General features: G+C 30.0%; 1 protein-coding gene across 2 annotated transcripts; it reads right to left on the bottom strand.

Annotated features, from left to right (window-relative positions):
* On the bottom strand, window positions 1-27,823 carry LOC124373519 (myrosinase 1-like). Of its 2 annotated transcripts, none has more exons than XM_046831879.1 (12): window positions 27,443-27,823; window positions 24,934-25,063; window positions 22,476-22,609; window positions 20,138-20,272; window positions 17,306-17,428; window positions 15,185-15,377; window positions 10,883-10,977; window positions 8,815-8,962; window positions 7,259-7,413; window positions 5,390-5,524; window positions 2,181-2,290; window positions 1-1,411 (listed from the first exon to the last, which is right to left on the bottom strand). In XM_046831879.1, the coding sequence occupies exons 1-12, from the start codon at window positions 27,614-27,616 to the stop codon at window positions 1,159-1,161; spliced, it is 1,785 nt and encodes a 594-aa protein (XP_046687835.1). In that variant the 5' UTR covers window positions 27,617-27,823; the 3' UTR covers window positions 1-1,158. The 2 variants fall into 2 exon arrangements, with proteins under 2 accessions (XP_046687835.1, XP_046687836.1); XM_046831880.1 differs by lacking the exon at window positions 27,443-27,823 and adding an exon at window positions 26,631-26,902.

Genomic DNA, 27,823 nt, shown 5'->3' with positions numbered 1-27,823 from the left:
TAAAAATGGATTGTTGTAGCTTTAATATAAAGTGAAATAAAGCATAAAATACTGAACATTTTTCTAATAATAATAATAACATCTTAAACCATCCTTACAATTATTGAAGTAGTTAACAAATGTTAAAAGAAGCAATATCTGTGCACTCTAATGTTAAGTGACCGCTTCAGGATGAAATATATCTGACCTTCAAACGCGAGGTTATGTGGTAGAAAATTAAAAATTATCCTTGGAACCCTTTGATAAGTAATGAACTATGGTAGAAACCACCATCTCTGCACTCTTTATTATTTGGATGGTTTTCAAGATGTAATGTACTTAACCTCTAATCAAGGGTCTTAAGAAAATGTAACAGAGAAAACGTTAATAAGAACATTAATGTAAATAATTGAATAAAATATTGTACAGTTTATTACATTCAAAAAGCTGTTGTATTTTGGTTTACTTTATAAACAAAAATATGTTTTCTTCTTATAGTACATTTTGCTATATATAGTTTGTAATAATAATGAAATGTTTTATTTACACATTAAAACTGTTAAATGTTTTTCTTACATATTAACTCAATGCATAAATACTTTGTAGGGTGAACACTCATTCAATACAAAAAGGCTTTTTGCATGATGAGAAGATGGTCTCTTTAAGAATTTGAGCATATTATTAGAATGTTATAAGTTTATTCCTGTTTGAGTGTCCACAAACACACACACACACACACAATGTTTTACTGCTACTGGTTAGACTCGTTCACTCATCAATTAATTAAATATCTATTATTAATAATTGCAATGGTGGTTCTATACACATTTTACAGTAAAATTTCATGAACACTGATAAGAAGACAAAACACTGTTCAGACACATGAATAAAATCTTGTAAAAAGACAAAAATTTTGATACCTTATTTATTATAAATGGATGCAAAATAGTTTAATGAATGTATGTATGTATTAGTATTATACAATCTACTTCAGTCAATAAATATATTATATATACAGATCATGCAAAAGTAAAACACACATGTTTATTTTGTTATCACCGACAATATTTTCTGTTATTCATAAGAAATAAGATATCAAAAGTTTAGACTTTTTACAACTATCTTTTATTTTATTCAATTTTTAAAATTAGTTGACGGGATAAAAATTCAATTCTGATTTTAATCATCCCCATATATGTATTTTCTGTAATCTTCTAATAATTTTTTCTCTTTTTCACTCATTACTTTGTTGGCAGCTACCAAGTTTTTGTGATCTGTCTTGTTTTTGAGATGATAATCTTTTTTAACAACAAATGGCACAATAGGTATTAAACGAGTTGTTAGCAGATCTTTGAAATATTCTGCAGATTTTTTCTTTCTCCTTGGTCTAGCTGGATCATTAAAATCAACCCAGTATAAGCCAAATCGCTCTCTGAAAAAGTGCAAAAGTATTTTATCAAAATAAGAAACATTTCAACAGTAAAAATACTGAAAATAATACACTGTAATACCAGATAAATATCTAGAAATTATTTTATCCACAAGGGGTTTTGAACTTTTCTTCATAATGTCTGATGTTTTGTATTACAGAATAGTAAAGAGTAGTATTCTGTATTATTCTATTGTATCACTCTATTAGTTTTTGACTGTTGAACCCTCATCATCATCTTTTAGGATTAATTATATTTCAATGACGGCTCTAATAAATAACTAGGTATCATCTTATTTTGATGGGTTGTTAACTGAATAAAGTTTTCTTGCTGTAAAACATCAAGTTTTGAATGGATGTATTTTCCTATTGTAGTAATTATTGAGAGAAATTTGGTAAATACAACTCAAACTACATATTATCAATTAGTTGAATTTCTCTCCTTGAGATTGGTGCTGTTGAGATCTCACTCTACTTAATGTTCATTGAAAGTTTTCAATTTGGTCATTATTCTTCATTATGAATATTAGGTTTGCATTTTGCAATTCACACAGAATATTTTATTTTTGATAAACTACAGCACTGTAAATTCATTTGGAACACATTATCTTTGAAGGTAAATAACAAATCATGTTTGGTCACAAACTGTAACATTCTAGTGCACTGAATATACAACAACTTCAGAGTATAATATTACTAAAACTGTTTTAGATGTTGTACTATACACAGGATAATTTTCTTAAAAACTTAAAAACCTCAGGAAAAAACTTACGTGTATCCTCTGCTCCATTCAAAATTATCTAAAAGACTCCAAGCAGTATATCCAACAACATTGCACTTGCTATTGCCACGATAAGCAAGTAACAAATTGAAAAGATAATCCTGTAACAAAAAGACTATGCAATATATTTTTAAAACATTGAAGAAATATTTTTAATAGAATTTGTCTTACTATTATACCAGATCTGAGTCATTACTGTAGTAACCCAACAATTTTAAAAACAAATTGTGTTCACTTTGTTTCGAAACTTGCAAAATGTTTTATTTATGTGATAAGCTTTGACTATGCTTGGAAAGGCATATTCCACTAACTCAATTTAAAATTTCAAGGTACGCTATTCTTCCTGCCCTTCCACTATGACCTTATCCTTGACAATGGTTTGAGGCAATATTAATTGCATTATTTCACAAAAGGCAGGACTATGTCGTGTAGCACACTTTAATATTGATATCCTCAATCTGACAGATTCAGAGATTCAATGATTGTTTGATCTTCATGGTCAGTAATTTCTATTATTGATGCCCATCTCAAGTACAAGTACAACATAGTGACAAATATCTCTAACAATGGCACTTGTAATTGAGATCAAAACAGCAGTCTGATAACGATGCAGAAGAAGCCTTAAAAAGGAGATGTCGCTGATACAGGAGATCAACAGACATATTTCATCTTATTTGTAGATAAGTAATTTCAGCAATCAATGCATGTGACATTGCAAACTTAATTAAAAATTCCAAAAAGAACAATAAAACCTTCCACAAAATAATCAAAAATACATCAGGTTCAGTATCGTCTAACAATGTCAAGCTGATAATTCAGAATGAGCTCATTAGAAACCTTATACCAGTGTATGACTTCTCAGTGGCCAAGATATGGTGGATTTTTGTTGTGTTTGTCATATCTCAATGTGGGACAGTCACATACCAATTGGCTTCAAGGTGTCACCTCCTGTCGTTGACCAAGTAATTCAAAAATTGTATTCAAAATAAACCAACAACAAAAATACACTCCCACATGGCTAATAATAAGATGCTATCAACATAATCTTAGCCTTCTGATAAAAATATACTTTTCTATCAATGATGAAGTTTTCACTTTTTTCTAAAATTGTTGAGAATTTCAATTTTCTACGAGGTTACATTACCCTTACTCCTTGATTAATTATTGCTATATTTCACAATTTTCCAGATTTCCAGTCATGTTTATCAAAAACTTACAAAATCAACACTCCAAACTTCTGGTAAACATAATCTTTTTCCTGTAACAAATTATTATCAAACAAGATATTTCAACTACAAATTTCTTTAATTAATCATTTTTTTATATAATTGGAGAAACCATTGAGAATCAAAGCCAGCCGGTGCCTTCCTTGATCTATCAAAAGCATTTGATTGTGTTTCATACAAACAATTTGCTGCATAAAACTGAGTGATATTATATAAAAAGTCCATCTTGAATGTACAAACTTGCATCATAATAATAAAACAAAATGTTTTGAAATTTCAAATAATCCCCACCATCATACCTAAAACTCCATTTTGTAACACCTTATTTTAACCGTTTTAATGAAATAAGGACAATGGTGAAAATTAGAGTCTCTAGGTTGCCTATGTCAAAAAAGCATCCAACTGAAGGTATAATTTTACTTTTGTACAAACAATATGCATTATGATTAAATTTGTTTTCTTGGTATCATTGGTTTTGTTCTCATCAAGAACTTCAATTTGGTTTTACTCTATAGATTTGATCAACATTTTTTGAGGAGGACATCTATCAGAATCGTTCATAGGTATTATTATTTTCATACTCAAACTAAGCAAATTCCTTCCTATTAAGAAAATGTAAAATTCTCAAATGTCCAAACATTAAGATAGAGAAAGGGTGTGACCTTTACAATACCTAATACAATCTTCCATGTCTCTTGTTAGCAATTCATTATTCAATAAATCATAATCTACCTGAAACAAGACACCTGTGTGCCAACCAGAGACCACTACTATCTATTGCTGTCTTGCACAACGAACAACAAGAACAGGTAACCAATTTTAGAGCGAGGTTTCTTGTGTATAGTATTCTATTAAGGTGATGTTACCCCAGGTGCGGTTGCCTCTAACTGGTGTACACGTATACCTTCCAGTTGAACCAACACTGGTAAAGCAAAAACCGCAGGGAATCTTATATCTGAGGAAACCTAAGGATGTCCAGGATCAACACATCACTAACTGTAAATGTTGAGATATTGGTAAAAGGGTTGATCAATAGGTTTATTTTACTGTGGAGGATGACTATTGCTGTAGATGAACCTCTCTTATTGTTGTCGTAGGGTGTTTTCTCAAGAAATGCTCTGTAAAGAGCAATATAATGGATAATTTTTGACACATCAAGAGCACATTTAAGAATAATTTAAGAAACATAATTAAAAATATTTCTCCTTCTTATAAAACCTAACTTTTTGAGAATCTACACATACTTTAAACTTTCTGGGGTGTAAGCAAAACTCCTCATTTACTTTACTTGGATGTGAATGTTGTCAATGAATTCATGCTAATCTCAAGTAAAAGCTCTTTGGCAGTTTGGGCATACAAATTCATTTATAATTAGAGGAACGTGACAATGGTAAAATAATAGTGAATTTGGTGGTGAAGAAGGTCCCAAACTGAACTGATAAAAGAAAAATATGAACAATTTACTTTCAAGCCACTGCCCTGACATCCCATTCTGCTTCTAATCATTAGGTTACAATGCATTATTTCTGATCCTTCATAATCCTTCTCATTATATCATATTTATTACCATGTATATGTCCTGGATAACATATGTAAAGCCTACTGATAGTGTTGTCTTAGTGTTTTCATATTTTTCAGTTGTAGATATAAATAAAATGCACATTTCATCAAGACAATTGTAATTTATAATGTGAGTCATTAGGGTGTAAACCCTTCAGTTATAAAACACAGTAAACTTATTTCAGTTGACTGGGGCTTGAACAAGTTGCAGTAATATGTATTGCAGTAAACAAATTTGCAGATAATTGCACAGTGCTGTTACATTATTTTACTCAAGATATTCACAACAAAAATATGAAAAGCAGACATAAGTTTGATTAACAAGAAACAAATTTGTAGGCATGATTGATAGAATCAAAATGTTTTCAATTAAGTCAGAGATACGAAAATTATGTTTATCAACCAAAAACTCACACTATAGTACTTGATCCTGTCATCATCTTTTAATCCACTGTTGGAGCTGATCCCGTTCTCAGTGATGAACACTGGTGGGTTGTTGTACATGATTCTGATGTGATCGAGTATACCTCTCATACCCTCTGGCACCACCTACAAAAATTTAGTTTATTAATTATTAATATTAATTTAGTTTAAGATTGGAAACATAGGTTATAATATGCATTAACAACTGGCAAAGCATCTCACTCTTACAGTGGTTAGTAGTGTAGAGGAAGGGAGCAATTTGATTCATATAATTATACTGTATAAGAAATTATTAATTGTCAGCACCCCAGTTTTGTTGGGTGTCAAAATAGAAGGCTGTAAAAAGGTTAAAAATATTACTCATTTTTTCTCAGATCATTTTATTCTTTTACCAATACAGAATTAAAACCAACTGTCAGACAAGTAAATAATACTTATAACACCATCAGCCAACAATATCAAAAGAATAAAAGCACCAATTTCAGCCATATACTGTAGTTGGTCTAAATGATTGAAAATTCCGTGAACTGAAAATCTTAACAGTGGCTAGCATGTACATCCTAGCTGTAACAACCTACGCCTGCGGACTGCAACTTGAATGAGGCATAGAAAGGCACAACCGAAACACTCGACAAGCTATGAATTTCACCCTACCGGTACACCATCTTTCACTCTTTGAAGAAAAGCCTTCCTACATGGGAGTGAAGTTTCTGAACCTACTACCAGAGACAATTAAAGGTCCCAATGTAAGCAGTACAAGACAGTGTCTATCGGCTTGGCTTGCAGAGAGACCATTCTACTCAGTTGAAGAATTCATCAATTGGAGATCTTCAGCCATGTTCCAGTGACAACCCGTCCCTGCACCACCGTTGACCACCACCACACTCAAAACTGTATTGCATTAATATAACACTGTAAAACAAAATTGAGGTTACTTGTAACTTCAATTTTGTTATTCCTACTCCTGACACCTATTCTGTACTTGATGTATACGAATAAAGTATTCCGATTGATTGATTCATTGATTGATTGCCGGATGCTTAATTAACATTAGAAGATTTTGAAAGAGTCTAACTCCTGATTTTCTTTTTAAAGTGAGATACCTTGAAGTATTAAAAAAAATATAACCAGTGCTCAATTTCTAGAACTGTAGATTGCAGAACACACATGGAGTGTTTGGAATACTTACTAGAAGAAAGGAAGGGGTCAGGCCCTTCTTTTAAAAATTTTGAAAATATGAGGTCTCTAAACAGTGTATTTTTATATATTTACGGGCAGGAGAAAGTTTCATGCTCATACCAAAAGTGTTCATATTTTCAGATAAAGGGTATCAAAACACAATTCTGGTGTTTTCCACCTCAGATCGAGCTGATTATAATCCTAATAATTGTTTCCTCTTATACTATAAGTAGCAATTATTAAAAAAAAAAAACAGATAACACTAACAATAAGAAGTCAGTTAATTTGGAACTTAGTTCGAATATTTTGAGTAAAAAGATTTTGTTTAAGGAGTCATTCATAGAATTAGAATTAGGTAGTAGGTATAGTGAAATATTTATACACTTTTAAATTTAGCATAGAAAGTGTATCTTCCTTCCACTTCTAAGTTATAAAGTTCGGAAACCTCCATTACCTAAGAATCACATATATTATATACTAAAAATCAAAATATCTGTATCAAGTATGCGAAAGAATACAGTAGTGTAACTGCAAAGGAGTGATATTGGTCAAAATTGTGGCAAAATCACTTTACAGACTGTGTGATATTTGTAAATATTTGTCCCTTTTGTGATGTCAACATTTAATAAGATTCATGTAGGTATTCGTTAGATTATGATAAACACAGGTAACAATATATACCTTGAACATAGAAGTGTTTCCAGAAGCCCATGAGGGATCATTACTCAATGTAACTCCAGCATCTCTCACAAAAGCAGGCTGAGTCTCATCATATTCATCCGAATGAGATACCACAACAGACGTGTAGTGGTTGAGTCCAAAGATGTCAGAACTTCCTAAAATTTCAGATTTGTAAATATAACTTACATTATATTTCTTTGCATTATCCGTTTATTAATGAAGACAGAAAAACATAAATCTGTTATTATATCAAAACTGTTTAACACACTCACTTTGGTTCCAATGTACGTATTTCAGATACTGCAATACACTCCAAATTGACTGCAATTGTACTGTAGGTGGCATCACTACATTAAGGATGTTAGAGAGAGGGTAAATTAGGCTCTGTTTTCATTAAAGAACAATCATTCAGTGCTAATGTCATGAGCATAACATTAACCAAAAACTTAAATTTTAACTGTTTCCACACATGTTACAATACATTGATGAACAATGGGGTGATGACCAGCCATGGCTCCAAGGTTCTCTAGACCTTTATGAGGCATAACCATCACAAAGTGATAATGTATGACTATGTTTTTTTTTATCAACCAAGGCTTTTTATAGACCCGAGACAGATCAACTATAGTATTAGAAAATAGGAAATGCGGACACGCCCAAGTAGTTTCTTACAAGTGCAGGGGACAGGATCTGTTACGTTTTCACCATGTTAATTATGTGATGCACTTCTTCAATCACACCCAGATTTGAGTTATTTTTAATTTATCCTAAAGTGATTTATATATATATATATATATATATATATATATATATATATATATATATATATATATATATATATATGTAGACTGGTAAACATATATCAAGAAAACTTATATGAAACAACATATAATACGCTGAAATTGTTACAGGTTAGTGTTAAATCCATTTTGTAAAATGTCAGAGGTTCCTTGACATAACTATGGTAGATATGTGTATTGGATTAGAAGTTACTCTATACTGATATATTTTTATTTTAAATTATTTATTATAAAAATTATTTTGAATAACGGGAGAGATGAGAAGAATGCTATTTGTAAGGAAATTAATGTTTTCATTCCTTTATGTGTATTATTCTTTTACATTCCACCTTCTTTAGAAAAATTTCAGCTGTATCACACATATAATATGGTCTTTAAATTAATTTATTTTCCATTACTTAGTTATTTTTATTTAAAATGTAGAAAATAATCTAAATTTATAAAATGAATATTTCTGTACTTTGTTAAAATTTGCAATTGTTAGCATAATTTACATTTGATGATTTTTTGTAGTTAAAAAAGATTAACATTTAGCTTTGAAGATAAGCAACACACATACTCCTGTCATGCTATAAGTGATACCTTTAGATTTTATGAGTTTATGATTATGTATTATCATAGTTCAAGATTGGTAACTAAGATGATTTTTAATATATTCACCTGGATTAATAGAAGACCTACTTTTTTCATCAGAAGATATAAGGACATTACACATAAAGTACTATAGCATAATTTCAACATTTATTTCTAAAATACCTCTGATTTCCTTAATTTCTTCCTTAGTAAACCTAGGTAGACGTGAACTATTCCTCCCTTCCTTTTTGCTGAGAAAGTCTATACGTTCCCTGACGATTCTTGGATAGTCACCTTCTTTGGAAAAAATTGGATGTGCAAATAGTCCAAGCTTAAAGAACAGATACATTTAAATCCAGTTAATGAAAATCCTAGAGTATTTTGTATTAATTAAATAAATTTGTGATTCTCTATAGCCTCCTTGATATTCAATAAGACTCTAAATGTTTTAAGCATATAAATTTAGCTTCATCTTTTTTATTTTTTACAAAAACTAAGCTTTGACCCTCAAACAAAATTGTTCATAATATGTGTAGGAAATTTCTTGTAACTGCAATGGCTTTCTCGAATCTTCTCGATAAACTATTCAACAATACCATCGAAAATGTCATATTAGCTGACAACTGTTTTAGATCATGGACATCATGGTTATCCACTCTGGAAATACAAAAACATTGTACCAGCAGTATTGATTCTAATGAACCCACCACAAACAGTACACAGTTGATAACGAATTTCTGCATTTAAAAAAATTACAACTTACTTATAAAGAATAGACTTCCCAATGATAGTCAAACAACTACACAATAATCATATTGCTACCTGCTCAATTTCAAATGCTTAATAAAAATGGGATTATTTTTAATTCAGCCCTTAACGCAGTTGCCAAACAAATGAACACTAAGCCTAACAAGCTAACCACTGAGCCAATTGTCATTAAATTTAAAATATTGTATCAAATACATATTGCAATTAAATTATTTTGCATTAAGTGTGAGCCTAGGCTTCACCCTTCTTTCTAAAACAATTAATTTCAAAGGTTTTTATTCAGTGAAGTACTACTTAATTAAAAGACTGTGGTAAGAATCTATTCCCATCTGCGTCTCAGATACTTGCGGAAATATTTGTTATTTTATAAATAAAATGATCTAGTATCATGTAAATAGCTCCTACACGTAGTAAATATGTGACAAGATGCCACACTTGTACATATAAGTTACAAGAATCTGCTTTACAATATTATTTAACTGGATTTTCTTTTTCCACGTACAGAGAGAACATCAGCTAACAAAAATTAGTACTGTCTTACAGTAGCTGTTGAAGTGGAATGTCTTGTTTACCAAGTTTGTTATTATTTTTGTTTGTTAAATATTTGTTATTTTATAAATAAAATGATCTAGTATCATGTAAATAGCTCCTACACGTAGTAAATATCTGACAAGATGCCACACTTGTACATATAAGTTACAAGAATCTGCTTTACAATATTATTTAACTGGATTTTCTTTTTCCACGTACAGAGAGAACATCAGCTAACAAAAATTAGTACTGTCTTACAGTACTGTTGAAGTGGAATGTCTTGTTTACCAAGTTTGTTATTATTTTTGTTTGTTAAATATTTGTTATTTTATAAATAAAATGATCTAGTATCATGTAAATAGCTCCTACACGTAGTAAATATGTGACAAGATGCCACACTTGTACATATAAGTTACAAGAATCTGCTTTACAATATTATTTAACTGGATTTTCTTTTTCCACGTACAGAGAGAACATCAGCTAACAAAAATTAGTACTGTCTTACAGTACTGTTGAAGTGGAATGTCTTGTTTACCAAGTTTAAAAAATAACAATAAGTACAACAAGTGTGGATTATTGGATATATATAACACAGTACTGTAGTAAGAGATTGTCTTTTTCAGTTGCAATACAAGTACAAAAGTTGTATATTGTTTCTGTCCTAAAGTACTGTTGTACTGGATTGTCTCGTTTCATTTATAGATGTACCATCATTACAAATTACAACAGCCCTGAATTGGATGTATCGTACATTACTGTAATGAGGAATTTTCTGTTTTAATTGCAATAAATCTAGTTCAAAAGCTGTAGATTGTCTTACAGTATTGTTGTAATAGAATATCTTGTTCTAGTTGAAGAAGTTATATCCAACCTATGTAAAAGCTGTAAATGGTTTCTTTCTTACATAACAAGACCTTGATGTACTATAATAAACTACTATACTCATGTTTACCTCAAACTGAGCCATCCTCGATGTTGCCTGTTTGTCTTCCAATGAGGTGGACAATGGGTAGAAGAATCTTGCATCCAAGGAGATAAATACACTTCCTGTAAAGATATTTATTTACTTAAAATGTTATAGGATAACCAGATGATATTCTGACTAAAATCAATATGAAAATTGTCGTGTTTGGTGAGGGAAGTAGTATTTTTAGGGGTAAAAGCATTTGAGCCTTTAGTTAATATTTCTAACAAATCTAGATCTTAATAGCCATTGCCCTGTCAAGAGATACTCAAGATAAAGAGAAAGTCTGAAATAATGTTAAAGGCGTTAACATTTGAAGGGGTAGAGGGAAAAAAGGGGCCAAGTCAGTATTCAGAAACTTTTTCAGGAGAGCACTTTTATGGTTAATTTCTTATACACCACAATATTACATTTTTTTTTTAATTGTTACAGTAATTATAAATATGCATTAGTTAATTATAAACCAAAATATATTAAAAAACCCATTTCCCCCCTCTCTTTCCCAAGTTAAAAAAAACATTTTCTTTAGTTACTACCAAAAAAAAGAGGGAAAAAGGGGTCTTTTTACATGACACTTAGGCATAGTTTTCTATGGTGAGTTTGGAAAAAGACAATATTAAAAGCACAATTTTTGTTTAAGTTAATATTTGAATATGAATGTTATAACATCTAATTACAATAATTATTCTTCACAGTAGAATGGAGTATTAATGGTACATTTCGAAAGATTCTTTTCCAATGGTTGAATTTACTTCTTCTTTGTTTTGAGATCATCACTGTGCTTAAGGTTACAGAAAAATCTTTCAGCAGCAATGTTGGAGCAGTATTTTTACCAGTTCCTCCTAGATCCTTATATTTTTCGTTTTGATACAGGCAGTGGTTCTAAAAGAAAAAAAGAAAAGTAATTGCAGCTGTATCAATTGTTTAAAAAGATTAGTTCAGAACTTTGAAATTAATATAATAAGCCCTAAACTTATTTTTAGAGAGACTAAAAGTATTTCCTTTATTACAGCGTTTTACTAAAATAATATTAAAAATTTTAGTTCCTCCACCAATAATGTTAAAATCGAGAAGCTTACCTTCATAAAGATGAATCAGGGAGAGAATTAGGTTCGACTGTAAATCTTCTTCTCTCTAGTAAAGTAATGACAGTTTTTTCCCAAGCTCCACAAAAAGTATTTCTGTAGTACATAAGCCTTTCTGTTGTTTGTGTAAATTTAATTTCTCTCAATGGTTCTTATTTTGATGGTAAGCTTCTTTGCATAGGTCAGGTTAAGATGTGCACTCCACTTCCGCCAAAATCTGTGATCTATTTCTTCAACGATGAATGGAGATGGTCTTTGTCTGCAATCTCGTATGTGCGGGGCCCACTCATAAGGCAGTTCAGCTCTAAAATTTGGCTTTATTAGAGCCATGTTTTTATCATTTTCCATATACGAGTGTCCCCTGATGGGGAAAGTTACCTGTACTGACTTAAACCTCTTTTGCACATGCACCATGTAATGAAGAAAACGAAATACTGTTGTATTTTTATTTTGTCCTCCCGCACGAGTCGGCGAAGATGTGCAGGTTTTCAACACTTTGTGGTAAGTGAGTATTTAAAAAGTGGAATAACATCTGGGTAACATCATCACTGCCCTTTTTTTAACCCTCTGATTCAAGGTATAGGTAAAACACACTTTTACTGTTACTTAAAGTGTGCACGTTAAAACAGAACACTGATAACTGTCTTTTGTAGTAGACATCATTGGTTGTCACATTGGGTACACATAAATTTTTCCCAAAATCTATACATATTGCTTCAAAAGAATCGGTCTTTTTGGCAGCTAGTCTTGCTTTACGCTTTAAGTCATAAAACTTTTCCGCTTTCAACTTGTGCAGTTTTAACTCAGTATCTGCTGCCCTTATTTTGATTTCAACTTCTTTCTTTTCATCTTCAGACGCAGAATTTTTTAAGTGATTTTCCAACGATTGTTTTTTAACATACATTTGATCACAGAAACTGCAGGTGTCTGCTCTAGGATAGCCGAAGGAAATATTGTAACATGTATTGAAAATCTTTCTGTATGAGTCAATAGAAAGCCCAACATTTTGGGTTAGCCACTTTAAAAAGCTTGAAAATTTTTGATATATTGAGGTCTTCTGGCAAATATTTTTTTTTTAGAGTCCTTAATACAATAATGAGCTCCACGGCCATTAAATGATTCTATATGTTCTTTTATGAGCCGAATTTTTTCTTCAGATTAGCTTATGGTTTCTGTTCAAGTGTTTGCCTCGCTGGTCTTTAGGAGACATGCCACTCATTTTTTTTAATGAGTTAATCAAGTACTCAACTTTTTTCTTTGAAACCCCATGAATTGCAGAAAAAAGCTTTTTCTGCAAACATAAAATTCGGTAGACACTCCTCCTTCCAATACACCTATAACTTTATATTTACATGACACATCTTTTAACTTGGCCGTTTTCAATACCTACCCTAGGCCTACGCTTTTGGACTGGTAAGATAGATTATCAGGCCACATAAGTAAGAATTCTGCTCATTTTTGTTTTCTAACAAGTTAAATCTGTTGATTATACTATCTCTCACCTCGAAAGGTATTTTATCAAAGCATTTTTTCTTGCATTTGCAATCGGATCCTTGTTCGTGACTCTGTACCCTGATTTTCTTAGCTACATCTCGCATTCTTTTCCGAATCCTTTTCTTTTTTTCGACAAACTTTGAACAAAAAACTCCACCACTGTCTCTTTCTTCTGTATCACAGTCATTCATTTTTAATTAGAAGTACAGTAATAATATTATAAGGCAACACTAACTCAATTTACACTTTAAAACAGTTAAACACGTATAGCCTTAACTAAACCTCTCTACCAAACAAACAAAACACTGACACTCATGTCAAACGTAGGCCTACAGCATTGTCATAACAGCTACTGTGGTTATACAAAACACCAGTAAACAATAATTATTGAAATCAGTAAAATAAATGTACGAATGTTAAATAATGTTAAGTAATAATTATATTGCATTTTAAGAAGACTCTGTAGCCTTACAAACGAGTTTTTTACTTCGTGTTGTATGGAAGTAAGCGTGCGTTTAGTCACTGACTTGACTCCTTCTTCCCCAGGACCGCTCGACACTTGACCCCTTCTTCCCGCTAGGGCTGTATTTTCGATCTATTATTTATTAGTGACTAGACCCGTTTTTCTCACAAAACTTTATATTAAATGTGAAGTACTCAGCCCATGGCTACCACAATCCACAAAAAAAATACAATTGTGAAAAGTAGTGACTTGGCCCCTTTTTCCCTCTACCCCTTCATTTGTTTTATTGCCCAGCACATGCACAATGCATAATCTAGAAATTTCAAAGTTTAAAACTGAGTAGCAGTAGTTATATTTTATACCACTTATTTAAATATCTAGATAAATCAAATATAAACAGTAGTTTAGCTATTCTTCTAAAAATGCACATCCTGCCTAGATAATGTTGTTTGGATGTTTGGTTTATGAGGAGTGGGAGAACCATTTTGGTTAGTCTTCAAGATTGGCTTTGCCTTATAGATGACAATATTCATGCCGGTCAAGAGCTTACTGAACATGATTTCTGGTTTACCGTGGAAGATATTTCATCATAAGTGCGGTACAGAAGAAAATTGTTAAATCAATAATAAGTGTACACAGTAATTAAATCAAAATTGTTTTAAATGATTGTTTATATTTGATTTATCTCTTGTACTATAGTTGTAAGTGTAAACAACAATTAATTGGATAGTACTATTATCCAATATAGTATTCATGTGTTGTCTAAATAAATACCATTGGCAAAAAAACATACAGAGAGTTGAGTTTTGTAATCGCAATTATGAATAAAACATTTATATAAAACTCGTACCCAACGTATGCACTGAGCAGATACTAATTATTATATTTAACATCAGAAATAGCTGTTCTGTTGAAACACAATACTTAGTTTACAAGTTCGCCAATTTTGATGTTGCATGGTGCATAAGTCATGCACATTTTGGCAACATCTACAGTATACTTATTTATATCTGTGCAAATCATTTGCTAGCTATTGTATTATTGCATGTAATGGGTGAAATCAGATCAAAAGTATCTTTATGTAGCTACTTACTACTTATAATAAAGGAATAATGCACAGAACCAATAATTAAAACATTGTCAAAACATGGACCAGAATACTCAATCCATCATTTCCATATGTTTTTTAGTGGTTATGGTGGTTACATACAAAATAAGAAATTTATCCAATGATCAACCCTTACAAACCATTGTATTTGGGCTTAAACTCTCTCTGATAGAGACGGTAAGCCTTAGCATGTGCTCTGATGAGTGTGTGAGCTGCTAGGTAGTCGGCCACCCCAGACTGGAAGATATGAGGAGCCAGAACAGGAGTAGATTTGGTCTGTCCATATCCAAGCATCACATTCTTGGGCTCGTTTATTGTTATCCACCATTTCACCTTTAGTACAAAACACGTGTTAGTGTGGATATGCTTAGATTAGAATGTTATATTATTTAAAATATTATAAATTAATCATTCCCGCCACAAGAATTTCTAGAAATTAGTATTTTTTAACTTTGACTGATAAATTAAAAATTTTGAAGTCTAAAACCGATTTATAAATTAAATTTTATTCCTAAATATTCAATAATATCTTTTATATATATATATATATATATATATATAAATTAAGTAAGTAAAGTTTTTAAAATAAATAAAGCAGACAAATATATAGACATTTGCACAAAATCCACTTTTTCTTTTAATGATTAAAAAACTGATATTTCCACTGAAAAACTAAATTCTTATTTTTTAACTATTACAATATTTGTTTATATTATACTGTGTGCTTGAAGTGGAAGTAAAATATAACTAATTTATAATATATATGCAATGTGTTTGCCCATTATTCCAGTCAGAAAATAGATCCACAGAATGAATGCACATAGAAAGTCGTGTCTTCCCTGTTCCTTCTATATAAACATTGAGATCGAAATTAAAAATAAACTCACAAAAATTAAAATAAGTACAGACGTATTATTTTGTATAATTATTTCAACTTATTGTAACTTATACATTAGTTTAAGTGTTATTATGAGTAAGTAAAATGGTTGTAAAAATTAATAATAAAATAGAAATGATTTTAATGTTTTCTTTGCTTACTATTTTTTTATTTAATAGAGAATTGTATATAATTCAGCCAGTATTAATGGTATCAGTGTTGGATAATAATTTTCACATACCAAAATAAATAATTTGTTCAGATTGTTTAATTTATTTAAGTGAACGAGTTACACAAAATTGTGAGGTTTTATTTATTACTTGTACAATAAAAATTATTCCTACAATATATAACACTTTTCCACTGTACTTAGCAATATTTAATTTCATTATGCCATTGGAATTAATTCTTAATGTTCAATCAATACAACTACTGTAGTGTATGGTACACATTTAGACAGATGATGTCTAGCCAATGAGTCAAAGTCTACTTTGATGTTTGCAAAGCATACATAAATACTATTCAATCTTCATTTAATATTTCTTCAATTCTATCTCTAATCAATAACTGAAGGAAAGTAAAGTATATTAAGACAAATCTGAGCCAGCATATGGTGATTGTATACCAACAAATTGGTGTGTAGTTTACTACCAATAAATCTACAAAAAATATTATCTAGTAATACTATTTCCTGACTGTGACATGATAAACTATCATGTTGATTGATGATTCAGTTACATGCTTAATAACAAAACCTGGACATAATTAAACCTTACACGTGAGGTTAAAAAAACAAAGCAAGCTTGTAAGATTGATATTTAACAAAGTGCCAGAATTTAGTAAAACTTGTTTATACATTCAATTTTTTTCATTTCATATATTGGTTTTTCCACCTGATGATACAAATACATATTACATATTTTTGGAACCATTAACAGTCTATGCTGTAACATTATATGTTTATTATTCCCACCTTATTGTACTAAGTTTTAATTCATTCAGTAACTATATTTTATGTTTACAGCCCATTCAATTTATCATATACACAGCAATTTATATGTACAAATATACAGATAAGATATATATATAATCGGTACAAAGCAAAAATCATTATGGAATTTCATATAAAGTCACATCATCCGTCATCCAAACTGGAGGCTTAGGAAAATGAAAAGTGGCTGTAACATAATTAAAGTGGGACCTTTAGTTCTGAAATGAAAGTACATACTATAAACTTACAAAGAACAGAAATTGTCAACTGTAACAATTAAAAACTGATGGCTTGGATCTGTCAAGAACAGAATGACAACCATTACAGCTAAAAGGAGTAAGCAAGAATACTTTCAAAAATACTTACAATAATGGGATTATTTACAATATTTACCTTGGATGCAAATGCTTTAAATAGAACTCTAGCATAATTTTCAAAGTATGTTGCCATCACTGGATTGGTCCAACCTCCAAGCTCTTGTAAAGGTTGAGGAAGATCGAAGTGGTAGAGGGTTATCTGGGGGAAAATATCAGATATAGTACTGTAAGTATATACAAACTCTATATAAAATTCACTACAAAGCAAATCATAATTTAGAGATTACACAAATCTTAAGGGAATAAAATTTGAAATAATCTATAAAATTGAACCATACGATGCATCTCTCATGAGATCTTTCACTAAATATTCAAGATTGAGGCAAAAGGATAAATATGTCATTAAAGAATTCTGTGTCTTATTCACTTTTAATTCTCACGAGAATACACACTATATTGGAACATTACAAAACATCAGAAACCATGTTAAATTACTAAAAAATTCTAAAAAACTTAAACTGTCAGTCTTTATGTAGTATACTACACATTATATATGAAATGTAATTATACTTTCTATACAGTTAGATTGATTGAAAACAATAAAGTCATAAGATATGTAAAACATATAGGTAAGAGAAAATATTTATTGTAGTATCACTAGATAAAGAAATACGACGTTTTCCAATATATAATTTTTTATTTCGTGCAAGGCCTTTCTGAATCAAAGATTCCATCATCAGGCACTTCACAAATTATCAAATGTTTTACATTTTTGTAATAATAATTTTATAATAACATATGGTAAACAATTTGGATGTATGGTTAGCCAGTATCATATTGGAAATTATATATTGGAAAACGTCGTATTTCTATACAGTTAGATTGATTGAAAACAATAAAGTCATAAGATATGTAAAACATATAGGTAAGAGAAAATATATTTAATTCTCTAATTATATGTTTCCGCAACATGTGAATTCGTTTCTATCTAAATTTGTACCAGACACATGGCTTGTGTGAACTTCCTGTCACCATTCTTCAAGTTTTTAAGGCATGTTTTTGTCTTACAAACATATTCATGATATCCTTTATACAAATCAATCCAAAAGTTTAATCCAAATTGCTCAATTTTGTTAGGTGTTATAATGTTTATATGGAGTGATATACACTATAGCTTTTGACTAAGAGATGATTTTTTTTTATTCAGGGAGTCACATGATTCCCGAAATATTTTTCTTAAAATCACACAATTAGACAGATAAGCAAATTTTTAGAAACTTCACTGTAAAATGTGTAGATTACATGAAATGTGTATAATATAATGTTAATATCATGACTCAGATAACGAAATATATTAATACTGTGCTTTAAAATATCACATGTCTAAAGTAATATTCATACTACATACATGAAATGTATGGATATTATTGAAATATTTAGGTTAAGCCTTATTCATTTTATCCATTAATAGTTAATTTTTTCATACATCATTTTGATAATGAAAATGGAAACAAAATTCCACTATAAATTAATTTTGTGCATAACTAGGATAAATACTGACAATATTATAAATTTGAGTGTGTTTATTTTAGAACAAAGGTTTTTAGTGTCTAGCTTTAAAACTGACAGGATTTATTTTAACTCTTTAAAATATCAATCTTGAATGTTTGACTATAATACAGCACCAAATTAATAGATTTGAGCCTTTAGTTAAGTATTGCTGATTGTATTTAAATTTTGTTCTAGTTGAATCTTCTTCAACATGTAATATTAAAATATTACTACACATAGTACACATAAAAGTTTAAAAAGCAGAAAGCTATATTTGAGAAACAGTATAAACTATTTTATTTGAATCTTTATCCAACTTATCTAGAATGCACAACTATTTATGTTGTACATATGTGTGCAATGTATATGTACAAACTCTATTGAAAAATATCTATGTAATACAAATCATTTTATAACATTATGACTTTAAATACATACATTTATATATTTTATTTTTATGACTTTTTTTGTAACTTAATAACATTAGACATACTTAATTCATACATTTGACTGATAATGTTTCATGGTAACATTAAGTTCTATTTTATATCTTGACAATGTCACTTGTTCTTCCAGCTGTGCTGGTTTAAAAGAACGTATATTTTATAAATTTTGACAATAAAGAATTTGAATTTCAAAAAAGATATAAAATTCCAATGTGTTACTTTTGGGAGCTAAAAATAAATCAAAACATTCCAATGTATCCATAGTAAAAAGTACACATGTTCCACAGTACACATACTCGTATTAATTATATCAATAGTTTTAAATCAAACCAAATGACATAGTCATTTCATGTATATGCCAAACAAAATAAACACACAGAAGTGATGACTGACATGGACTGGAACTGAGCAGTGGAGTGATAGTTGAGGGAAACAAGTCGCAAGATACCTAGTCACTGGGCCTAGTACTAAGTTGTTTCATTTTTCCCGGATACTTCTGTGGCTTCTCTACATGTTTCTACCTAGATTTATTAGTTTAACATGATTGTGAGCGAATGCTAGAACACTGCACTAGATGCTTGCAAGTAGAGAAAGTTTTATTCACTTTAACCGATGTCTCTAATGTGTTATACTGTATTTGACTACTGTAACAATAGAGAATGCAAACTATTAGTTACTTTACCATAGAATATCCCTCTTTCTGAAAGTATCTTTACAGGTAAGTTTGTTGACCCAACAATAGCATTTGTATTATTTCTGTATTGATCAAACACACCTTCACCTTCTACCTTTTCCAATTTAAACAAAACATGTAAATTGTACATACCATATCCGATTTGTCATTTTCAAGAAAAAAGGAGGAACTTAATAATCTACTTATTCTACAGATATTGAATATATTTTTAATATACCATTGGTTGAATCCCATTTGCCAACAGTTCATCGATCAAGTTATTGTAATAGTCTATTCCAGCTTGATTGACAACGTTGTCATGTCCAGTGGGCAGTACACGACTCCAAGAGATAGAGAAGCGATAATGATCAAACTGAAACAGTAGAGTTTAGTTAGCTAACTTAAATACACAATATGCTGCAATACAAAATATGCAAGATCTTGAAACAGACTCCAAAGTTTTACATATTTTATACTTTAATACTGTTTTATTCTATTTAATAATTGAACAATTAGGAACTCTTGTTCAGACCTAAATTTTGTTGAATTTTTGCAAAATATTGTTTTATGAAATGCTCTAATATTTTACTTCACTTGGTTACACACAAATGTAATATTTGCCTACTGAAAAAATTGATGAGAATGTTGAGTAGTAACGTCTCTAGATTATTCAAAATCAAAATAAAAAAATGTTTATTCATACAATGATACAGTTTTAAATAGTGTCAGTTTTTTAATAATTACTAACAAAATAAAAAACTCTCCAAAGCACAAATAGTCTTGCCGGTTATGAAGATTATTTTTAACTTTTTTGTACTTAACTGGGGTTTTTTTTCACTTTTGATATTATGTGGAATTAAACCTAAAATTTTAACTCCCATATCTTGTACATAACCATTATGATATACGTTTTATTCCATGATGCATAGATTTATAGTTACATTGCAGATTCATACATAGTGTATGTGATGAAAATACAAGATGGTTAAGTAAATATTAATAGTTAAATGATAGTAACATAATATGTTACTACCATATTCATGATAGTAATTGTTTAGGCATAATAAATTCTTATCATCCCACTTTTTTAAAATTTGATTGAAATTAATTTGTAAATCACAATTTCATCCAATAGTTTGATGACCCGAAACAAGACCTTAGTTGGGAGTTATGAGCAAATAAACCCCCTCTTACACCAAAGTCTTAAATTTAAACTTTTGTGTTTTACTAGTCGGGAAATATACCAAAATTGATGTTTTAACCCATATTTATATTTCGAACAAAGTTACAATGTAACAGGTCAAATTACGACATTTGAATATTCGCGGGGAATTGGCAGACTGTGACGTCAATGAATCGGCAGACTGTAACATCAGTGAATCACATGTTGTCGGAATTGAGATTTATTTAATAACGAAGAAATTTATTGAACTTTATTCGGGAAAAGATTTGATTAATTAAAATGAAGTAAACATAACCAAAATTCGTGTTTTACAAAAACATTAAATAGAATTACGCAGAAGAGCCAATTGTGGTATGAATGACTTGTAAATTTATGACGTCATAAAGCACATGTTGCTAAAAATTTAAATAAAAAGCTTTGAAAAATTAATAAAAAGAAAATAGAAATACTTAAATTGATTAATTATAGTAAACGTGATAAATTTCGACAATTATAAGAAAGAATTAAATTAAATTTATTCGTGAAGACGCTGATTTGAACGAGAGAAGTGATGAGTGTTGTTTTGAATCAGTATCCGTCGTATTATACGGAGATTCGTTCTTCTACCATCAGACTCGAAGCAAGGAGGTTGTGTTAGTTCTCCTGGGAAAGTAATGATCTGTTGTATAGTATATTGAAATTTAATCAAGGATGGGATATTGTTTAGACTTTTAAAATTATCAAAGCACTGCAAGGTGAGTGAGTTTATAATATTGTTGAGAGTGTGACATTTAATAAACTAATCTCGTGGTTACTTGCTTTGACTTTCTTTAAATATCCCTTTTACAAAAATTGTGGAGTGATGTTAAATTTTGTAATTATTACTTAATATATTTTGGAACCCTGACATACACACAGACTTGTCTCTGGTGATAACACCAGAGACATTCAAATCTAATAATTTTTTAGTAATACGAGGAAATACAGCTAGCATTTGGCAAGATGGCGACCGATACTATGATGAACAACATGGTATAACAATGTGCCACTGGTGACAAGGCGCGTACAACTACATGATGAGTGAATAATTCTAAAGAACTGACTTTCAGCAAATTATCGTAACCAACGTGGGAGTGACACATAGCAAATTGGTGTTATAACCTGGGACTCTCATCAAATTTACACTCGCATCAAATTTGACCTACATCAATAGGCGCAGCAACGAGGGGTCCTCATCAAAATTGACATCTCATCAAATTTGGCTTACATCAAAAATATATACCCAATATTTTCTAAATTCTTACTGGTCACATAAAAAAAACAAATATGTTTTCTAATTGTTGTTGATACCCTAATTTGCACAACTTTATGTACGACTCAGTTAATGTTTTAAACATTACACATTTATACCCACGCCAATATACTTGATAAGCTTCACATCTTCCTTGTACTTGTGGTAGGAATCACACGCCACATCGGCAGTGTCATTGTTTTTTATCACACTTGGCTTTTGGTGAACCAACTTGTCCCAGATGTTCTCACCCTTGCCTAAAACAAAATTTCAATTAATTGTACAAAAGGCACTTCCGCATAGTACCAAAAATGAAAGAAATTTGTTACACTAAAAAGTATCATTTTCATGTTAAAAAATCTTTCAAAAATTTAATTGTTTTGTCAATAATACAATATTTTTACACAGCTTAAATCATTCACACCAGATTTTGATCATCTTACAATTATAATTGTTTATAGATTAAAAAGAATGAACATCAAGACCTAATCAAATCTGATCAAACCTGTTGTCAGACGATCAATTACTCAAGTGGCTTTCTTGAGTTTCATGAAGTTGTTTAAGATGGATCAAAAATAATAAACTTGACTAGATTAGAATTCTATGTTTTAATAAACGTGTATCAAAGTCGGTAATATGATTAATAAAATTGATTATGTTTGATCTTAGACTATATAAATTTAGAACACTTCTACATGGGGTGATAACAAACTATAACTAACTTGATCTTTCAATTCATCAAATTCGTCAATGTACACTATTATTTCTTTTAAAGTATTAGTTTTAACTTACTGTCCAAGCATCCAAGCATTTATTTATCTTTATTTAACTTATAATTAGTGGTAATAAGCATCCCCAACTCTCTTTGCTCATTTTCTGCAATTCATATCCTTTAATATAAACAAGTACGTGATCAAGTACTCAGACAGTAATACCTTAAGATTTAAAGGGAATTAGGGAGTTCCATATAGTGCAAAGTCAGACATCTTTCAAATAAGTCACTGATAACCAGCTGCTGGAGGAACAGATATACATCACTAACTTTTGAGTCTTGCACCACACAATATGGTCTTTTCTATTGTTAGTTCAGCCAAATAGATGAATGAGTCACTAGGAGAGAAAATCTTGTAAAAAATAATACACCATACCAAAGTCCAAAAATACACCCAGTCTTAGATCCATCTGTATTGACATTATCCTGACAACACTGTCCTTTGTGTGTGTGTGTGTGTGTGTGTGTGTGTGTGTGTGTGTGTGTGTGCGCGCATGTGCGCGTGCGCGCAAACGTACACGCCCATGCACGTTTATGTTTGGACGTCAGAAAGTCCTGGAAAAATATAAAGTAGTATTTTAAGGTAGAATGGGAATAAAGTTAATTCTTTCTGATAGGCCTTTGCAAAGCCAGATGTTGAGCAATGAAAACACACAACCTCTTGTTTCATTAAGCTACCATACTTGCTTGCTATGTAAACGTATTGTGAATGCATTTAGGCAGATGCCACGAATGTTATTCTTTGCCATGTGCTATTAAAAGTTTAATCTCTTACATAATTTGTTTGAACATAGTTTTATTGCCAAATAAATTTTAAAAGCAAAAATTTTAAATGTTTAGATGCTTGGTAAGCATTATATTTACCCAATTGGATGTAAACTTGAATTGTTTTATCTCTCTTACTATTATTGTTGATGTTGTCAATTCTAAGTTAAGATCCTATTTATCTCATTCATAATAGAGAATGATTTTTAATTAATAAAATTGATGAAAATATAAACAATTTGTCATTAAAAATTAATAAAAAAACTGCCATTGAAAGTTTGTTTGTGAACGTATAATTTGAAAATAACATTTTCTTCCTGTTTTCAGCCAAATAATGTTATTAATTAACCAAGCAAACTAGGTTGAACAGTTAATTGTTAGTAACAAAGCTCATCAAAAACATAATTTAGAACTTTTTTTGTTATTTTTTTATAAGAGTTTTGTAAATCACTTTACTTAGTGTATACAAACATAAACAATGGAAGCAAAACATTTTTATACTATTTTGCAAAGTGCATCTTGTTTGTTATGAATTATTTAGTTTAGAAACAACAAATTATTATAAGCATTACAGAAATGAAAGAATTCAATGTGTACGTAATGTATGAATAAAAATGTATAAACAACTGTGATATACATTTTGCCTCAAAATTACATAGACATGATAGAGAAAAAGTTCTAAATAGTTAGTATGGAAAGGTTTGAGGCTCTTGTCTTTTTAAACATTTAAACAACCAAAAAGCTTGGTTTGGATAGGTTTTGGATGGATAATAATTGTATCTTTAAAACGAGACATTTACCACAACTCAACACTTAAGAATAAGGTTGTGAAAATACTTGAAGTGTAACATTTATTATGGAACTAAAATCAGGATGGCCACCAGTACAGTTGGGTCTTAAAGTACAAAAGCATAGAACCTTCATCTTCAAATTTGGTCACATTCACATTTTCTTTAAGTGTTCAGTAACAAAGGTATAACTCAAATTATGTAAAACAAGGATAGTTTTTCACTATTCATCTAACAATGATAGTTAATACTATACCATCAATGTTCCAAGCTCCTTCAATCTGGTAGGCTGAGGAGGAACATCCGATAGAAAATTCTGGAGGAAAATATCCAAAAGACGTTTCAACAGATGCTTTTTGATGTCTGTACTCATACTCTCTCAAATTCTATAAAACAGAAAATTTTTAGTATCAGTTATAAATAATTATATTGCTAAACTTATGGGATAATAAATAATAACTGTCATATGTAATTTCACATAAATAAAAAACATTAATGAATGATATTTTTAAAATCATTAACTGAATAAACTGGGAGTATCGTAATGTGATGTGTCACCAATTAAAAACCAATCAATTAAATTTTAACCTTTTCTAAACTATTGTTTTAGTTATAAAAATTTATTTTCAACTTTGCTGGATTTTCTTAGCTCCTGTTCCAAGTCTTACTTCCAAAGTTTGTATAATAAGTTTTCTCATGTGCATTTTGTCAGTCTTAAAATGCGGGTTTAAATACAACTTCGTTCTTCACACATTGACTTTGGTGGATGCAACTTGCTATTATACCAGTTATTCTAGTCAGTAAATGACTAGAGTTACAGTGAAGAAGTTAAACTTGCTCAAAATTATTACTATTGTGGAAAACAATTTGATTTGTAAACACTTTTGCTCCATATTATTTTAATGGAGAGGTATTTGTTCTAAATGCTAGTTGAAAATTTCCAAACATTTCCATGTGCTTCTAATGTAAAACAAAGATACTACTGTAAAATTTAATCATATATGTTTAACCATTTTCTAAATATTTAGTAATGTCTGCATTAAAAATTGAGCTAGCCTATTATACGATAATGTACAATTGAAAATGTGATAAACACCACTGTGGTGTTTATCAATGTAACAGCTTCAGGAATATTTTGGTGTGAACAACATATGTAACCGAACAGTAACTTTCATAACCCTTACACTAGCAATCAGTATGAGTTACTGTACTTGGCATGAAACCAGATGTTGGCAACATAAGGATTAAATTTTCCATTAATGTTGTGTTCAGGCTTGTACTTACATTGATGCAAAAATAAAAATACATTCATTTCTCTCCTATATCTCATTTTTTGTGCCATAAATAAAGGAAATATTTTTGTAACATATAATACTTTAAAGTTTAAATATGCATAAAAACAATATTTTATTTTGTGCATTACACTATACTGTGTAAAGATATTATAAATTAAGGAGGGTGAAAATATTACATATTAAATATTACACTTCTCAAAATACGAAAATATTTAATGTTTTTACAGAAATTAAATTTTGAATGTCCTGCCTTATTATAGTTTTATATTAAATAATTTACACAGGCATTCATAACTTTACACAATATAACAAGCTTTAAAACTGCTATAATAACATGAGAGTGTATACACTGCTACAAAACTGAAAAAACCACAGTTTTAAGTGTTTCTAATAAAAGTAAGCTAAGGTTAAAATAGATAAAACTACTTAGTTAGAATAATTATTTTCATGTAAAAATGTACTTCTATGTATAATATGTAAAAGTAGGTAAATATTGCAGGTAGAAAAACTTACTGCATTGTATCGTTTACAATTTCGAGTGTTTCTACAAATAAGAAAACTAGTGTCGAAATAGACCAAACTACTTAAGCAGCACAAGTAACAAAGAATGTTTAGTGTATCTTAAAGCTAGATAAATATTGTAAATAGAAAAACTTACTGTATGGCAATGATTTACTATAATGCGTACACTACTAATTAAAATACATAAAAACAAAATAATCATAACACAATTGCAAAAGAATTCTAAACATATTTCCAAGTTTCCTTGGGGTTTAGATTTATGAGGAAACTTATAATATTTAGTCTGTTTTATGCTTCTGTAATCAGACATGGTGGTTTACTGAAGAGTAAAGTTAAAATGGTATATAGTGTACAAGTAACTGCACTATCTACGACCCTTGGAATTGTTAGACAAAGATAATACACAATCCAATAGAGACGTGTTGCATGCAATGTTGTCTTGTTAAAATGTCAATATGTATATTTGCTTAAAACCAATTATCAAAACAATTTATTTCATTTAAATTGCAAGTTATTTAATAGGAAGAGATTTTGACAAAAAATAAAAAATGACTTCAAGGCTAAACTTGTTATGTACAGTTCATAGCATACACATGATTTTTATTTAACATATTTGTTAAAAATATTTGACTGTCATTAATTACTGTACCAGTAACATTACTATAGTGCTCAAAATAAATCATGCAGTACATCAAAATAGCTGTTGATAAAATAATTTATACAAGCATTTATCTCTTTACACACAATATCAAGTTTCACTACTATTCTCATAACATGACAGTTGTCTAAACTGCTATAAAACTGTCAAACCCACCGAAGAGATTTGACTGTTTCTAAAAAAATTCTAGTGTTGAAATAGGTTTTTTGGGTAGCACCATTATTTTCATGTAACAATGAATTTTGTAGTGTATCTAAAACTAGATAAATATTGTAGGTAGAAAAACTTACTGAGTTGTAACGCTCTACTATAAGGCGTGCACCACCAATTAACATACATATTACAAAAATACACAAAAACAAATTAAAAATGATATCTAAACATATTTCTAAGTTTCCTTGAGGTTCTGTTTTAGTAGGAAACTGATAATATTCAGTCTTTTTCCTGCTGCTGTCATCAGGCATCGTGGTATACTGAAGAATAAAGTTAAAATGGTATATAATGTACAAGCAAGTGCACTATCTATGACCCTTGGAGTTCTTAGACGAAGATAACACTATCCAACAAAGAAGTGCCGCATACAATGTTGTCTTGCTGAAATGTGAATCTTTTGCTCAAAACCTCTTATCAAAAAAACTTTTGTTTCCGTTAAACTTTGTTTCTGTTTATAA

This window comes from Homalodisca vitripennis, unplaced genomic scaffold, assembly GCF_021130785.1.
Source record: "Homalodisca vitripennis isolate AUS2020 unplaced genomic scaffold, UT_GWSS_2.1 ScUCBcl_5770;HRSCAF=12660, whole genome shotgun sequence".
Classification (NCBI taxonomy): Eukaryota; Metazoa; Arthropoda; class Insecta; order Hemiptera; family Cicadellidae; genus Homalodisca; species Homalodisca vitripennis.
Note: the sequence above shows the minus strand (reverse complement) of the source record. Positions and strands in the feature narration are given on the sequence as shown.